Below are 18,753 nucleotides of genomic sequence, written 5' to 3'. Positions count from 1 at the left end.
TGTAAGATTGGTGGCATCCCAAGCTTCTGCCAGCCTTCAAACAACTGAAGACTCCAGGCTTGAATAGCTGCAAGCTGTGCCCCATGGAGAATATCTCAATGCCCAGCCTCATGCCTACATGTTCCTTACTGCCAGATTAACAGTAGTCAGCAACTGCAGTTCTACCCTGCTACCTACGTCAAGCTCAATTGTTGTACCGCAATATCTGCCAAGACTGATATCCAGAGTCGATGCATTAATATTGGGATCTTTCTTCAAGCATTCATGACTCAAAATCATATCAGTTCACCACTCACTCGTTAGCCAGGAGAAATAATGAGATGAGAGTGGAACAACTGTTTACAATTGACAAAACTAATTTCTCACATATACTTAACAAAAGGCAAGAAGTACACAAATTGGTGATAAAAGATTTTATACACGTGATGAGGACAGTTTATACCTCTTCTATGCACAGCATCAAATACTGACAATCCTATAACCACTTTTCAGGAACAATACACACACACACACACGCACAAACAGGGTCTGGATAAATTTTCACTTAAGAAATGGCCCACCTGCACTCATCTGTACCACAGCCTATCGTTTGATCTATTTACTCAGTAAACAAAATACTAGAAACAGAATAAAATAAATCTTAAATATAAAATGTAATTAAAAGTATAGATGTTGCTGTAGATGGTGGAGTACAATCTATACTTGGATCTTAGGGCATAGTGCCATTAATATGGAATGCACTGGTACTGAGGAATTTTCTATGTGTCATTTCTCAGTGAAATCTTAAGGCCCAGCTCCCACTGACCAGGATATCTGAACATCTCTTCTCTCCTAAACATCTGCTGCTGCAAGATGGAAGGATAACACTAGCAAGTCTTTCAGAGGGATATGTCTGTACACTCAACTACTCACAAGCCATTTGCCTACTTAACGTGACTTGCTGGGGGTGGGGAAGGTGAGGGTATGGGATGGGGCTGTTGAGGGAGCTGTAAAAAGTGAGTAACAGCAAAGCCGCATCAACTGACTCCTGGGTGATGAATGATACATTTTGAAGGATTAGTGATCAGCAAGGAGACTAGCTGTTTACCATCCAGGTTAGTAGTGTCCCGAACGTGATGCTGAACCTTGAATTGAAGATGCGATTGCGAATATTACAAATTAAGTCACTGTTTGAGTGGTGAGTGAAGATACTGGCCTTGCTACATGTTTGCTTGTCCTCTAGTGACCAGACTTCTATTTGCCTCAAACGTTGAGATTGCTTAATAACAAAACTTTTCCATTTTTATCTGTCCAGGGCTGTGTTTTCCCATATAATGGGGTTCAACTTAGAAGCTTGGAGATAAATACAAAACTATTTTGAAAACCCTAGTTTAGGACTTATTCTTGTGTAGGTTCCCATTCTCAGCTGGCTGTTGATTTCCATCTTTGGTGTGCAAGAATCCACCACGCTAACTACACGGCTAACACAGGTGTGCAAGAATCCACCGTGTTAACTACACACTAACACGTGTGGAACTCTGATAAGCATCAGGCGTGTGGCACCTTGAAAGAACTTCAGTGTTGGGGAATCTTGCCTTGCCACTTGATGTGGCAGAGCGATCTTAGGCAGCCAAGGAGGAATGTATCTGCCTTGGGTGACACTGGTCACTAGTCCATGCTTCTCAGACATCAATGAGTGCTGTGAGAACCTCTGCATGGTAAGACTTTAATCTTTGAGACAAACTCCATACTTTCTCCCAAAGTCTGTAGATGAGCCTGTCAAATGTTGAGGCTGTTTTACCCAGGCAATATTATCCAACGTGTTGCTGGAGAGGATATACCAAGAAAGCAAACTGAACCAAGGGGCACATTGTTGATAGTAACTATGAAGTCTTGGAGTTTGCAGCTATGGGCAACGTGGTACAAAATCTCTCCCTTTTCAGATTTATTGCAAGGCCAAAATGTTCTGAAGCTTGAGTAAAATAGTTAAAAAGTAGTTGGATATTTCTGAAATGTGCTCTGTGAATACAGTCATAGGCAAACAAGAGTTCACTCGGTAATTGTTGTGTGATTTTTGCAGGGGCCTTGTGGCTTTACAGATTGAATAGGATGCTGGCTGTCTTGAACAGAATGTGCACTCCAATATCAAATCTTTTGCAAGAGCATGGCTGAAAAGTAGACAACAAACAGGACTGAGGCCATTATGCAGCACCTGCTGCCACTGGTGACAGGAAAGACATCTGATAAGGCACCATTCTGCATCACACCAACCACCACCAGAGCAGTGATGGCCCCGCTCATCTTTTCAGGGTAGACCATCACAGGTTACTGTGTTGAAGGCCTTGGGCAGGTTAACAAACACAATGCAGAGATCCTTGCTTCATTTATGGGACTTCTCTTGAATGTGAAGTGCCAAAAAGGATCACATTGACTGTTCTTCATCAAGCACAAAATCCACCCTGGCTACAATGAACACTGGGTGATTGACAATGACCTAGAAATAAACAACTAGCTCCACCTTGCAATACAATATAGATAGAACTGAAATACAACAAGAGCCCAGTCACAACAGGTTACATGTACACTGAGTCGGGTATCTTCAAAAGAAGAAGTATTTGCCAATAAACCCCTGAAGAATACCTGAAAGGTATAAATTGCTGAAAGCACTTTAATCTTTGGTAATGTTCTACTGTTTATGGTAGGAGGACAGCTTTAATGTTTCTCTGTCAACCTCCATCATGGCCTGGGCCTCAGAGGAAGCTGATGTACATGTTTTAATACAACATTTAAAACTGAAACCAACTTTAAAAATCCACTTGGGTTCAGTACAAATTTCTGACACACAACTTAAAAGCCTACTATTTAATTACTACAGCTTAAACACCCTTCCTGCAACACCAGATTCAGGCTGCTGATCTATTATAATGTCTCTGGGTGGGTTTGGGGGTGGCAGTACCATCAGGATACATTTCCTCTACACAGCAACAGGAAGTTTTAGATTTCAGGGTACGTGTCTTGAGGGGACAGAAATAATCAAGGTGAGCACCTAGAAGGCTGGGGGCAGGGAGAAGAAAATACAAAGCAGGGATTATTCGGGTGCAAGCTGAGGGTGTGTGTGCATGTGGGGCTAGGACAAAGTAACAGAAACGTCCCAGGGGTATGGGCAAAACACGGGGGGGGGGGGGGGGGGGGCGGTGAGGAAAAGAGGAATGAAAATGGGACAGGAGGAATTAGGGGATGCATCCCATTGGAACATGCGATATATCAGGATACACATTCTAAACACTTACAGGGATCCAGAACTGGTGAAATCTTTCAGACTGCTAATTATCACAAAGCAAAGCTAACCATAATCAACCTTTCTCCCCCTTTCACAGCACTCAGAACTCAATACAAAGAATATTGCAAGAGGGTGACAGGAGCAGAATATGAGGGGCCTGGAAGAAACTTAACATTGCCCGTCTAAATCCAGTAAATTTACTTTGTTGATTGGGATTTCTTACTGTATCCATCAGCATGGGTTAACAGAAGAATACTACACTATAGCAAGGGAAAAGCCGTCCTCTACTTCTCCCATCCAGATCAAAGATGGAATAAATTAACACTCCTAACTTTGTCCCATTCAGTAGTCCTACATCAGGGACAGTAAATGTTAAATGCAGCCAGCGTAAAGTTCTTACCGGATTATCTACACAGTAAGAAACCATGGAAACATGACAATTAAAATCCTTTGGCATTTGTGTAAGATAACTTGAGTTCAGTGCTCTCAGAACAAGAAGAGCTTGGGATAAGTAGGTAGAACAAGCTGGCTCATCCCTCCAATTCAATGAGTTTGATGTTTTCCTTTACAACAAGTCTTCCAAAGGTACAAACTCAAAGGTAGAATGTTTATCATGATCAAGAGTATCCCAGTCACATATGGGCAGCCAGTTCAGAGTTCCTGTTCACTTAACCTTTTCCTGAAGGCACCAACTCTTGCTAGGAATCGATTCTCTAGACCTTTGGTTCAAGGCAGGCAAGAATTTTCATACATGAACCGAGACAGGATGTCTCAACAGGACATTTAACAGTACAGAGTGTCCTGTTATCTGATTCACAGAGGGGATTGCTTCAGTGATGAGGAACTGGATGTGCAGCTCTGGGTGAAACTGAAATTGAGCAAAATCTACGGCATTGTGATTGCCACAACTCTGGGCTGCATAGATTGGTGGAACACTGATTGCGGTAGGCAGAGTGAAAGTCTATATAGGCTACTGAAGCGCACCTCATGGCCACATTAGCATGAATACATCACAGAAATATCTTAACTGTTGAAGGAACCAAACCTGAAATTAGTCGAGATACAGGACCAGATGACCATAATTGTGTGAACAGCAAAGAGCCCAGATCCAGCTCTATCATGGAAGTTACAATGTCACTCAGTGTTAGAATCACAGAGTCATTAGATAGATGTTTGGACTCCTTGTTATCTGATGAAAGGAGATATGGATTATAATTAAATTCTCACATAATATTATGTTATTGGAAGTCTTAGGCAATAGGCAGAGAAGGGAATGAGGTAGGAAGAAGAAAGACTGCTAGGTCTTAAAGAATCTAGACTATTTTAGCTTACATTCATCAGCAATCTAATGGAATCTTAATGACAAATCACTGCGGCTGAGAGGTAAACATTCCTCTTTTTACAAGAACGCAGGTTTTTTGCAGTGGACCCTTCAGGCTTTGGGATATCAGAGTGTGTGCCATTGTCAGAGTTTACTGAAGAGCTAATGGACACAGCCTGGCCAAACATGTTTTCAAATTTATCCTTGAATCTGGAAGTCTGCATAATGAGATTGAAGGAGAAAGAGCTAGAAGCCTTCCAGTGCTGCATCTACAGTAGGCTGCTTTCAATCCACAATCTGCTCTGCCAGTAAGTTCACTTCACCATGTAACGCTTTTACCTGGCCAGCTAGAAACTTCATTCAGAAAAAACATGCAGCAAAAGATGTTGCACAATATTATTAGATTGGATAGTTAAAACAGATCTCAGAACTTTCACCCCTAGTTTAGGCTAAGTAGTGGCACAATATGATGATATCTGGCAGTAACAGAACAACAGGGCTTAAATTCCATCCCCCCAAAAAAATGACACCCAGAGTATCTACTGCCCAGGTAGAAGTCCAAAAACAGTTTGAAGATTCTTGTCCTGATAAACAGGTTACACTGGAAATGTAAAGTCCGAGTAAATAAATCCTGATCAAATTCTGCATTGGCAATTGAATTAGAACTAGATGATCTGTTGCTGAGCTATTTGCTATAAATCCTAATTAGGATACTAAATAAATAGATTATATAGAGGTAAAGGGAGCAAGTTCCAAAGGCAGCTCCAATGTGGTCGTAGTGTTATTTTTCATGACCATGTTTTTATGCAATGGTCAGTAAGCAATAAGATAAAACTTATATAAAAATAAAGTTATGTTGCATTTGTCTGAAGTGTCTGTAGAGGTCCCCAGATTCAAGTGATCAGTTTACAAGTCTGATAATAATTAAGTGGAAGAAGAGAACAAAGATAGGAAGGCAACCAGTATCAGTTAACAGATCCTGGGTCAGTGATGGGCATGGTATGCAGAACCTCATCAAGGAGCTGCAGTGCCCGGTGCAGGTGGACCTCGATCCAGCAGGGTGTGTGTTTGATGCTCTGCCGTGGATAATCTGGTCCCCAACCCTTTACAAAGCTGAGCCGGAGGATGCACAGTCGCCTCAGGTCATCAACACCAATCCCCGCTGCTGCAGAAAGACCTGAAACAACAGCAATGCAGGGTGTCAGCAACAATGGCAGAGAAAAGACCATCAACATCAGGCACTAAGTACAACAGGACAGTGTAAACATGCAGGAGGAGACGTCCTCGCTATGTGAGCCTTAATACAACCTTCCAGAGTGGTCAATTGGAGAAATGAAGCAGAATAATTGATTCACATTCGGAGAACTCCTTGTAAACACATACCAAATTGAGGCAAAGAAACTCCTATTAATATTTCATTTGCAGAATGAGACAACAGGGTGGAGTGAGTGGAAGATTGAAATGCCGTAGATTTAGCTGATCCAAGTCACTGTAATCACATTCACCTCAGAAGCTTAAAAATAAAAGTGAGATCTTAATATTCATCCCTATCTCTGAGAACACAACTTCAAACCAGTTAGAACTGAAGAATTGAAAGAAATACTTCCTATTATAAAAGGCATATTTATTTCCAATAGTCAAGTTATATTCAAGTTTTGAGCTTGCTATTTTGCAATTCTTGAGCAGAGGGGCAGGAAGCAATGCGAGGTATGCAATGTGGCTCCAGGCAGCCTGCCTGGCCTTATCTGTGAGATAACTTGATTAATTTCTCTGGAGAGAGCTGAAACTGGCAACAAACAGAACAGCGCTTTGTGTCGAACCAAGCTGCCAGTGACACTACCAATGAAGGGAAGTACCAAACCCAGGCCACTGAAGCGGCCATTGGAGCAGGACTTACACAGCCTTGGTAAAAGGATTGTTCAATTCTTGGCTGGAATAGGCAGACCTATTTAACATGATTGTCCATTTGCTACTGTGGGGTTTGGATAATGTAACTGGCAATTTATCACAGATGGTTCTTTAAAGGACACCCTGCCATTTTAGAAACAGGTAAAGGGATGGCCAAAGACCTTAGTGCTCGGCGATCTCATTCACATCCCATACCTGAACTTTGCCGAATGATATAGCCTCAAACTCAGCTGAATCGATCAAAGAAAGCATTAAGCAGATGCCTGGTGTTTACCTTAAGGACATAGGTTGAGGAGTTGGGGATGTCTTGTTGAAGTTCTACAAGACATTGGTAAGGCCACACTTGGAATACTGTGTACAGTTCTGATCACCCTATTATAGAAAGGATATTATTAAACTAGAAAGAGTGCAGAAAAGATTTACTAGGATGCTACCGGGACTTGATGGATTGAGTTATAAGGAGAGGCTGGATAGACTGGGACTTTTTCCTCTGGAGTGTAGGAGGCTGAGGGGTGATCTTATAGAGGTCTATAAAATAATGAGGGGCACAGATCAGCTAGATAGTCAATATCTTTTCCCAAAGATGGGGGAGTCTAAAACTAGACGGCATAGGTTTAAAGTGAGAGGGGAGAGATACAAAAAGGATCCAGAGGAGCAATTCTTTCACACACAGGGGGTGGTGAGTGTCTGGAAAAAGTGCCAGAAGTAGTTGTAGAGGCGGGTGCAATTTTGTCTTTTAAAAGGCATTTAGATAGTTATATGGGTAAGATGGGTATAGAGGAATATGGGCCAAACACAGGCAATTGGGATTAGCTTAGGGGTTTAAAAAAAGAGGCGGCATGGAGAAGTTGGGCCAAAGGGGCCTGTTTCCATGCTGTAAACCTCTGTGATTGTATTGATGACCTGTACTCAGGAAATTTTCAGGGTCTCAAGCCCTCTCATTCAGCCAATGCCATATGAAAATTTAGGATGACAACAAACTTAGTGGAGGAGAATATCCAATCTACTGCAATAGGGCATAAACAGATCAGCAGAATGGGCAGACAGAATCTAATACAAAAACTGTGAGAACCAAATCATTGTGGCAAAAAGGGTACGGTGAGGCAAAACAGAATGAACGACAATTCCAAAGAGTACACAAGGATAGAGGGATGGGGCGCTCACGTACATAAATCTCAGAAGGTGGTGGGACCTAACATATGGAATCTTACAATTCACAGGTAAAATAATGAGTACATACTGAGTTCCGGGATCTAGGTGTTTTAGGCGAGACAGAGGGGAAGGCAAAAGAGATGAGGGAGTTGCAATATTGGGTAGGGAACATAATACAAGTCTTCAGAGGAAGGATACCTTGGAGGAATCATGTAACAAGACACTATACGTAGAGCTCAAAAATAGGAAGGGAGCAGGCACTATGATAGGGATGTGCTACAGGCTTCCCAACAGCCTACAGGAAGTTGGAAGAACAGATATGTAAGCAGCACAGCGGATCAAGGGTAAACTAGCTAGATGGATTCCAAACTGGCTTGGCCATAGGAGAGAAAGGGTAGAGTGGAAGGGTGTTTTTCTGAGTGGGTAGTGGTATTCCGCAGAGATCGGTGCTGGGACCTCTGCTATTTGTACATATATCAATGACTTGGAAGGAAACGTAACTGATTTGGCAAGTTTGGGGATGATACCAGGATTGGTGTGATGAAGATTGTCAGAGAATACAGCAGGATACGGATAGGCTGGAAAATTGGACGGAGAAATGGCAGATGGAATTTAATCCGGACTAATGTGAGGTGATGCATTTTGGTAGATCCAGTTCAGGTGAGAGCTATAAAATAAATGGCAGAACCATCAGAGAGATCTGGGAGTACAGGTCCACAGATCCTTAAAAATGGCAGCACAGGTGGAAAGGTGGTGAAGAAAGCATGTGGCATTGCTTGTTTTCATCGGATAGGAACATCGAGTATAGAAGTTAGTAAATTATATTATAGTTATATAAAACATTGGTTAGGCCACATCTGGAATACTGTGTCCCATTCTGGTCACCACACTATCAGAAGGACGTAGAGACTTTGGAGAGAGTACAGAAAAGGTTTTACCAGGATATAAACCTGGAAGGTATTAGCAATGAGAGACTGAATAAACTGGAATTCTTCTCCCTGGAAAGACAGAGGCTGAGGGGTGACCTGAGAAATTTATAGAATTATGAGGGGCATAGACTTGGGGGGAAACAGTTGAAAGCCTTTCCCCCAGGGCAGAAATGACAACTACAAGGGGGCACAAGTTCAAGATAAGGGGGGGGGAAAGGTTCAGTGGGTGGTGGGAGCCTGGGATGCACTGCCAAGTGAGATGGCTGAGGCAGACACATTAGCGACATTTAAGACCTATCTAGATAGACACATGAACAGATAGGGATAGAGGGATACAGGTATTGGTCTAGGTAGGACAACAGGTTTGGTGGGCCAAAGGGCCTATTTCTGTGCTGTACTGTTCTTTGTAGATAAGCAGGGAAGTTATGCAGAACCATTAAAGAGCTCAGTGTTACATCCAATCTGTTCACCACAATTTGAAAAAAGGTCAGAGAGGCTTTCTTTTATTTTTTGATGAGATGTGGGATGAATCAGATGTCTGTGAAGCCACTGTAAAAACTCATCTGATTCACAAATGCTTCTTAGGGAAGGAAATCTGCCGTCCTTACCTACATCTGACTCCAGATCCACAGCAATGTGGTTGGCTCTTTAAATGCCTCTGAAATGGACTAGCAATCCACTAGGTTCAAGAGCAATTAGGGATGGGCAATAAATGCTGGCCCAGCCAGTGACGTCCATGTCCTATGAATGAATAAAAAGAGTCTGGATGTTGTCCACGTCTTGCTGCATTTGGGCATGGACTAAGATGTCGCAAATGGTGCTGAACATTGTGCAAACATCACTTCTGACCTTATGATGAAAGGAAGGCTATAGCTGAAGAGGAACTATTGTAGTAATGATGTGCTGGAGCCCAGATGACTGACTTTCAACATTTTGTGCTAGGTAATCCCACTGACTCCAGTTCTGCCAGGGCTGTTTGATGCCATACCTGTGGCCTTGATGAGAATGGCAATCCCTCTGGATTTGAGCTTTTTTGTCCATGTTTGAACCAAAGCTGCAATGAGGTCAGGAGCTGAGTGGCCCTGATGGAACCCAACTGAACAGTGAATAATTATTGCTCAGTAAATGCCTCTTTACTGATGATTGAGTGTAGACTGATGAGGCATTAATTGACCGATTAGATTTGTCCTGCGGTGTGTGTACAGGACTACCTGGGCAATTACTCACATTGCTGGGTAGATGCCACTGTTGTAGCTGGACAGGAACAGCTTGGCTAGGGGCACAAAGCATTCTAGAGTTCATGTCTTGTGCTCCAGTTGGAGGTTGTGATGGATCATCCACTCGATATTTCTAGTTGAAGACTTTAACAAGTGCTTCATCCTTAACTTTTGCACGTATGTGCTGGGCTCCATCATCATTATGAATCTTTGTGGATCCTTCTCCTTCCCCCAGTGGGTGAATTATCCAGCACCATTCACGACTGCATGTGGCAGAATTGTGGAGCTTAGATCTGATCTGTTGGTTATGAAATAGTTTAGCTCCTCTACTGCATTATGCTGTTTAGCACACGTTAGTCCGGTGTTGGAGCTTCACCAGGTCGGCGCTTTGTTTTTTGTAAGCCTAGAGCTGCTTCTGACCAGCCGTCCTGCACCCTCCGTCGAACCAGGGCTGATCTCCTGGTTTGATGGTCATGGTAGAATGGGGAATATACCAGGCCATGAGGTTACAAATTGTGGTTGAGTAAAATTCTGCTGCTGATGGCCCACAGTGCTTCATGTATGCCCAGTCTCGAGTTATTACATCTATTCAACATTTATTCCATTTAGCAGTGGTAGTTCCACATAATACCACAGAAGGTCTTCTCAGTGTGAAGACAGGACTTTGTACCCTACTTCTCCAATTCACTTCAGCTAGAGCTCCTTTCATATGCTTATAATTAACTTTATTCACGTTTAAAACACTAATCTTAGATCCATGCTTCTGCCCTTCCAACTGAACATGAAACTTGATCATGTTCACTGTCACCTGGAGGATCCTTTACTATGAGGTTACCGATCATTGCTGTTAGATTGCTCATTATCAGATCCACGATTTGTGATCCCTGGTTGGCTCCAAGAAATTGTCCCTAATACCATGGACAAACTCATGTCTCAGACTACCTTTACAATCTGATTCATCCAATCTATATGTAGGTTAAAGTTACCCATGATTACTGCGGTATCTTTCTTACACACCCTTTATATTTCCTCCAGTGTATCCTGCTTTACTGTGTAACTACTGCTTGGAGGCTTGTAAACTTCTCCTAGAAGTGAGCCCTTACTTTGCTGTTAGAGTGTGTTATTATAAGCATCTTATTTAAATGCATTTGCTGATGTTGTGTGCCTATATGGAGTGACAGTGGTGGTAACCCGGGTTTAGTATTCCATAGGGACCTGAGTACTATCTGCTGTTGCCAGTCCTGAAATATTGCTGTGTTATATTCTGATGTTTCTTTGTCTATAAAGCAGTTTGAATTTATTAATATATTCGACTACCTCTTGTGACTGAAGTCACCACATCCATTTGAAGACGGGGAGAAAATGGCACATTAAAAAGGAATGGAAAACTAAATGGAAGGGAGCAATGTGACAATCAGACAGCAGCATTAAGATTTACACAGCGAACAGCCAGTTTGAAACGTGAGCAGTGATTTAGGGCTCAAATCAGCAGGTTCCCATGAATTTTACCAAAGGTACAAGTTAGCAGCATCATGTTTATGTTTGGAACTATCAGTGAGTTTGCAGAAGAGAAGGGAGGCTGGACTGAATATCTGGAAATGTTACAACACTTTCTTGGCACATGGAATTTCAGGTGAGACTGGAAAGTGCTCAATTCTCCTGTGTGTGGAGAGCAAAGACCTGCAAACTAGTAAGAAATTTGGAAATGCCACGGAAACCAGTGCACATGCTACCTGTGGATTTGGTTGCATTAGTCCAGAAACAGCATAATCCTAAACCCTCGGTGATTCTTCAATGTTTGAAGTTTCATAGCCATTTTCAGAAGACAGGACACTCTGGAGCTAACTTTGTTGCTGAATTATGCCAGCTCTCAGAGCATTGTGAGTTTGGGCAGTTTTAGAAGGTGTGCTTCCTAATATGCAGACAGACTAGTTTGTGGCATTAATATGGAAGGCATTCAGTGGCATTTCCTGGGAGAAGCCACACATACTTTTAAGGCGGTTTTAGAAATTTCTCAGGACATGGAAATGGCTGCAAGCAATGCAAAAGATATTCAGAAGTCCCCAGTGGAGTTGCACAAGAGGGTGCACTGCATCAAGAAAGAGGCTGCAAATAAAAAGGTGTAGATGGTAGACGGTTTTGTGCGTGAAGGGTCACACTATGTGAATCATTGCAAGTTAACTAATGGTGGCACAGTGGGTTAGCACTACTGCCTCACAGCGCCAGGGATCCATGTTCAATTCCAGTCTCGGGTCACTGTCTGTGTGGAATCTGCACGTTCTCCTGGTGTCGGTGTGCGTTCCTCCAGGTGCTCCGGTTTCCTCCCACAGACCAAAGATGTGTGGGTTAGGTTGATTGGCCAAGCTAAAATTGACCCGAGTGTCAGGGGGATTTGCAGGGCAAATGAGGGTGATCAGAATAGGGTATGGGTGGGATTGTGGTTGGTACGGACTTGATGGCCGGATGGCCTCCTTCTGTACTGTAGGGATTCTGTGAAAGATGCTGTTTGGCAGTGTTACCAAAAAGAGCATTTAATTAGAAAATGCCAAGGTGCTAAGAACAAGTCAAAGGCTGAGCAGAGAGATTTAAATTCAAAAAAGCCTCAGTCAGCATTGCATTACCTGGAAAGCTCAGACCAGGCAGAGGAGCACTCTGACAACGTGTCTGATACGAGTGAGGGGTGTGCAGAGCCTATTAATGTTACAGTGGAGGTTGATGGTAAAGAAATCGAGATGGAGGTGGGCCAGGAACATCTACATAGGTAACCAGTGAGGAGACCCTCAGGAAGATATGGGGCTCGAAGCAGGCATCAGCCCATAAGCAGGCAAAGATCAAACTTTGGGCGTACACCAGAGAGACCATATCATTGCTTGGGGCATTAAAGAGATGGACATTACGTACAACAGCCAAGAAGTGGGAAGCGCACTTCTTGGAGATGAAAGAGAAGGGGAGAGACTGGTTGAACTGGGGTGAGATGAAGCACACAGGTGAGGGAGGATGTATCCAGAAATACCCTGAGGTGTTCAAGGATGAACTGGGTACATTGCATGGTGCCACAGTTGTTCGTATATTCTCAAGCAACTCCTCGCTTTTTCAAGCCCAGAACAGTGCCCTATGCTACGAAAGGCAAAGTGGAGGAAGATTTGTGCCCACAAGTTCACATAATTGGCAGAGTCACCAGAATACTGTGCAGATCACAGCACAGTCACAAAGTTCCTGAAAGACTGACATCAGATTTACTGTATTTCCTTAAGGGGATTAATTTCCAGGGCGAGAGGAGAAGCATCTTCTTTTGTTGATATCTCTGATGGTTCTCCACGTGCGCAGGGTGATGTTATCGATAGCGCAGGTTTTGTCTTCCAAGAGGGACCTGTGTACGAGCGGCTACTCCTGCTCCAGAGTTCTTGCTGTATTATATTTCAATGTTTCTTTGTACATAAAGCAATTTGAATTTATTAACGTGTCCAACTACCTTTTGTGGCTGACGTTACCACATTACTTAGCACAAGTTAATTCTTGTTCTTTGAGCCAAGGTCATCTCTCACTATGTACTAATGATGTTAGTAATTAACAGATCTGTCCCACCACCTTTTCCTAGTTTCCTATTTTTATGAAATGTTAAATATCCTTCAATATTCAGCTCTCAGTCTTGGTTACGTTGCAATCGTGTCTCCGTAGTGGCTATCAGATCATACATATTTATTTATATCTATTTGCCCTAACAATTCCATCCATATTTTTATGAATGCTGCAAGTATTCAGCTTTTAATGCTGCCTTCTTACCATTTTTGCAATCTCTGGCCTCACCTCACCGCTACACTCTGGTTATCATTACCTAAATTGCTGACCTGCTGCATTATCTCATTGTTTCCCTTTAATTTAATACATCTCTTCACGCTTCATACCTTCCCCTATTTAGTTTAAAGCCCTTACTCTCATTCTGGTTACACAACTCACCAGAATACTGATCCCAGCACAATTCAGGTGAAGATTATCCCAGCAATACAGGTCCCATCTTTCCAGAGCTCCATTTTCCCACATCAATCCTCAGCTACGCATTCATTGCTTTAATCTTATTTACCCTACGCTGATTTACTCATGGTTAAGGTTCTGTTTTTGATTTTGGTTCCCTGGTGCTTATAATCCTTGAGCAGACCCTCTCTCCTAGTTCTATGGTCCAAACCAATGTGGACCACAACAACTGGATCATTCCTTGCAGTGCAAGTTTTTGTTGCACTCGGAGCAGTTGTCCTGAATCCTGGCACCAGGAAGATAACACAGCTGTTTTGATTCATGCTCTGGAACTGTAGGACAATTGCACGTCTATCTTCTGGGTCTCCAAGTCTGCCTCATTCACAGTCACACCCCCTGATTACTGACTGAATCAGAGGGCCCTATCCTAAAGGGTGCAAAAATCTCCTGGAATGAAGTATCCAGGTAATGGTCCCCCTACCTGATGCATCACCTTCTCCTCAGTGACTCTGAACTGAACTTTCACAAGCCATGGACACTTACTGCAGATGTGTTTGCCCTGGCTCACATCAGTATCCAGGAGTTTCCAATTCTGCAGTCACAAGAATTCTGCATTGCGCAGGGAGTCTGACACAAAAATACAAACTCTGAAATTATGGTTTCTATCCAACATTGCTGCAAAGAACAGACAAACTTGCATTCATGTCAAACCTCTCACCCTTTGGGGTGTTCCAAAGAATTTCACAACCAATTAATTTTTTTTTTGGTAACACTGATTCAACAATGAACACAGGCCAAGATCCTGGCACTCCTGCATTTCTTTCAAGATTGCCATGGGGGGGGGATCTTTTCCATCCAGCAGAGAGGACAGACGGTGCCTTGGTTTAAATTCCCAGATGAAGAATTTTTGGGATCATTTTGATTACTCTGCAGAGACAGATTAAGTATTTGAAATCGACTTGTACTTACTAACAGCAGGCGCTATACCTCCCACAGAACCAGGCCCTGGAATGTTTCCTGCCACAGCTGCAGCCTGTGCTGCTGCTGCAGCTTGTGCCGTGGCTGCCTGTTGCTGCATCTGTCGGTGACACTGACGCAAATCAAACACCTGCATAGAAAAAAAGCACACTGAAAAATAAAATCGATAAACATAACACTTTGCAATGAAAGACAGACTTCTGTCATAGGTTATAGGGAGACATAGGTGGGCTGGTCAGATGGGCGAGTAGTGAAGGATAGTATTTAACCCTGGTAAGTACAAAACGATGCATTTTGTTCAAAGAAAGACGACACGGGAGTATTTAATGAATGGCAGGCCACTTGGAAGCTCAGGTACAGACAGATCTTGGGGTACTTATTCACAGATCCCTGAAGGCGGCAGAGCAGGTGAATAGGATAGCCGAGAAGGCATATGGTACACCTGCTTTTATCAGTCATGGCACAGAGTACAAGAGCAGGGAGCTGTACAGAATGCACACAGCTGGAGTACTGCGCCTTGTTCTGCTCACCTCGCTACAGGAAGGATGTGATGGCACTACAGGAGTGCAGAGGACATTCACCGACAAGGATGTTGTCTAGAATGCAGCATTTGAGCTTCAAGGAGAGACTTGATGGGCTTGGATTGTTTTCTCTGGAGCAGAGAAGGTTCAGCGGGAGTGCGATTGAGGTGCATAAGATTACAAGAGGGATGGACAGGGTGAAAGGACGCGTATGGCACAGTGGGTCAGCACTGCTACCTCACAGCGCCAGGGACCTGGGTTCAATTCCTGGCTTGGGTCACTGTCTGTGTGGAGTTTGCACATTCTCCCCATGTCTGCGTGGGTTTCCTCTGAGTGCTCCAGTTTTCTCCCACATCTGAAAGATGTGTGGGTTCAGTGCATTGACCCAAATAGGCACCGGCGTGTGGCAACTAGGGGAATTTCACAGTAACTTCATTTCAGTGTTAATGTAAGCCTTAGTGACTAATAAATAAACTTTACAAGTTATTCTCCTTGGTTCAGGGGTCAATGAGGAGGCATAGTTTTAGGGTGAGGGGCCAGAGATTCAGAGGGGATTTGAGAAAAACGTTTTTAACTCAGAGGGTGGCGAGAATCTGGAATGCACTGCCTGGGAAGGTAGTGCAGACTGGAAACCTTACAATGTTTAAAGAGTATTTGGATGAGCACTTGAAATATCATAACATTCCAGGATGGGAAAAGTGCTGGAAAACAGGGATAGCATTCCCTTAGTGGGAGCTGTCTGTGCAGGCTCAATGGGCCTTTTCTGCGCTGTACAACTCCTAACTCTTGTTACGATGCAGAGCTGATTTTTCCCTCTACTGAATTTTTGGAACCACTCAAAGGAATAATGCCATGCCTCGTAATCTCATAAGAGTGTGCTAGAGGTAGTGGAAAGTTTTGGTAAATTTTGGTCAGGATCTGACACACTCTATCACGAACAACTGACAGGTCTTTATTCTTAAACTGGTGACAACCTTATTAAAATAATTAACTAACTGAATAAAATCCCAACAGAACACTGTTCAAATATTACAAGACTCCTTTGAGAATAATGAAATAAATCATTCCAGAATTCACACACACTCAACTAATATATAAACAAGCATCTTTTGGAGGTATAAACCTTTTTTGACGATGATCTCTTCTGAAATACTTTGAATTGGTCTCTCTCTCTCTATTTAATGGTGATTTTGTGAAGACGTACATGAAACTGCAGGATTTACGAGAGCCTCACCGACCCTCCTTCCGACTCAAAAGGTGGCAAGTATACACTGACAGTTAGCCCTTTTATCTGAGTTTATATACCTGGAATTACCTCACAGTATTCCTGCAATCTGAGTGGTTCAAGGCTGTCAACTACTCTCACATTTGAATTCCACTGGTTCTGTGCCTCTGCGTGCTTGCTTTAATATCACTGGTCCAATTTAAAACCCTGCTTTGTTAGGTTGGAACACTGACTGCAAGGCTTTTCTACATTACACAAATCACTTCTGCAGCCTGCTGTCTGCAAATTAAAATTAAAATGCACAAACACATCTGTTTTTTTTTCACAGAGACAATGCTATGATTTCTTCTTTTGGTTTTAGCATTTCTCTTCATGAGTTACATTTGTCAAACACCACACTTTTAAGCTTACATGTGCAACTTCCCAACACGAGGGAGTGCCTTTCCCAACCTCAGGATGCTCCAAAGCACAATGCCGCCAACAAAGTCCTTTTGGAGGCTCATCAGTGGTGAAATGTAGGAAATGCAGCAGCCAATTGGCAGATGGTGATGTTCTCCCCAACACAAATCCCACTGGATTGAAGTTTAAAGGTGGTAATGAATCTGCTCATTGCCACTTTAATATAGCTTCACTTCCTTTGGGAGACCTTGACAAGGTTATGGCCAAAAACTATATAATTGTTACTGTTCTGTTCAGAATTCAAGGGTGCAGGAGGAAAGTCACATCTGAGTTATGATAATCCTGATATATAATTACTATTAATCATGCTTATTAATGTACTGATGTATGTTTTGGTTAAATATTTGTAATTTGTGACATGCAGTTACAAAACAAGATTAAAACCATCAGGATAGTATATAATAACATATTTGTTGGGTGTTTATGATGTTAAGAACATAAGAACATAAGAAATAGGAGCAGGAGTAGGCCATCTAGCCCTTCGAGCCTGCCCCACCATTCAATAAGATCATGGCTGATCTGTCGTGGCTCAGTTCCACTTTCCCGCCCTCTCCCCATAACCCTTAATCCCCTCTCTTATCAAAAACCCATTAACCCGCGTCTTAAATATATTTAGCGAGGCAGCCTCCACCACTTCAACGGGCAGAGAATTCCAGAGATTCACCACCCTTTGAGTGAAGAAGTTCCTCCTCAACTCCGTTCTAAACCGCCCCCCCCCTTTATCTTGAGGCTGTGCCCCCTAGTCCTACTGTCCTTTCTGAGCAGGAAGAGTCTCTCCACCTCTATCCTATCCATCCCATTCATCATCTTATACGTCTCAATGAGATCTCCCCTCATTCTTCTAAACTCTAACGAGTACAAGCCCAGTCTATTCAGCCTCTCCTCATAGCTCAACCCCCTCAACTCCGGTATCAGCCTAGTGACCCTCCTCTGCACTCCCTTTTTGCATGAAATTAAGAAATATAGAACATTACAGCACAGTACAGGCCCTTCAGCCCTCAATGAAAGGTTATAGAGAGCCAAGAATTAGAATACATTGATTTATGATGGATCTTAGAAGGCGTGAATGTGTTTGATCTGACACTTCAGGTGACTAAACAGCCAGTGTATGATCATTCAGTATTTAAAGCTGCTTTGGGACATTTACTTATGAGAACACAAGTAAATTAAGCTGAAGTTTTGATACAGCTGCTGTGTACACAAGAACCTGAGGAGACTTACTTTCCCCTCAATTTCCTTAGATATGAGTGCTCATTTGCAACAACATGGCTTATATTGAGAATGATGTATATGCAACACTTATTTCAATAGAAATTAATTATTCACCCTCACCTTGATATATGCACCAGGATAAATTTTATGTACAGCATCTCCTGGTGCCCGACCTGCCTCTCGGTCCAGATAGTAGCTTTGCACAAATACAGCATGGTCACTGAGGCATCGCATCCAGACATCACCCTCACCCCGACACTCCAGCTGGATGCCCTTACCAATGTGTAATCTGCAAAACCACAACACAAAAGCTGTCCTTTAATTAACATCTACAACCTCACAACTGCACTTCTAAACATGTTACGCTGACATACAACGCTTGGTAAAGTGTCTTTCCCTGCCAGGAAGGGGAAACCAAATGGTGCAGAGGGGTGAACACACTATTGGTTCACTTGAGAATTATGTTAGAATTCAGACAAAAAGTGAAATGATCCTACAGATAAGCATGTTCTTTGCTCCTATAGCCCAGGGCAGAATTAGAACTAAATTTACTTTGGTCTTCTCAATCCAGTTTGATATGTTTAAAGTTTATTTATTAGT

General features: G+C 42.8%; 1 protein-coding gene across 2 annotated transcripts in view; it reads right to left on the bottom strand.

The window, feature by feature from the left end:
• Positions 1-321: 321 nt before the first annotated feature.
• The window catches only part of smad10a (SMAD family member 10a), a 71,903-nt gene continuing 53,471 nt past the window's right edge, over positions 322-18,753 (bottom strand). For both annotated transcript variants that reach the window (XM_080182726.1, XM_080182727.1), the window contains 3 exons: positions 18,274-18,442; positions 14,728-14,866; positions 322-5,757 (listed from right to left, as the gene is read on the bottom strand). In XM_080182726.1, coding sequence (XP_080038852.1) covers positions 5,546-5,757; positions 14,728-14,866; positions 18,274-18,442 — 520 coding nt within the window. In that variant the 3' untranslated portion in view covers positions 322-5,545. The remainder of the gene's footprint in view (positions 5,758-14,727; positions 14,867-18,273; positions 18,443-18,753) is intronic.

This window comes from Carcharhinus amblyrhynchos, unplaced genomic scaffold, assembly GCF_965287045.1.
Source record: "Carcharhinus amblyrhynchos unplaced genomic scaffold, sCarAmb.v2.hapA scaffold_85, whole genome shotgun sequence".
NCBI classification, from domain to species: domain Eukaryota; kingdom Metazoa; phylum Chordata; class Chondrichthyes; order Carcharhiniformes; family Carcharhinidae; genus Carcharhinus; species Carcharhinus amblyrhynchos.
The sequence above is the reverse complement of the archived record's forward strand: the minus strand, read 5'-3'. Positions and strand labels throughout refer to the sequence as shown.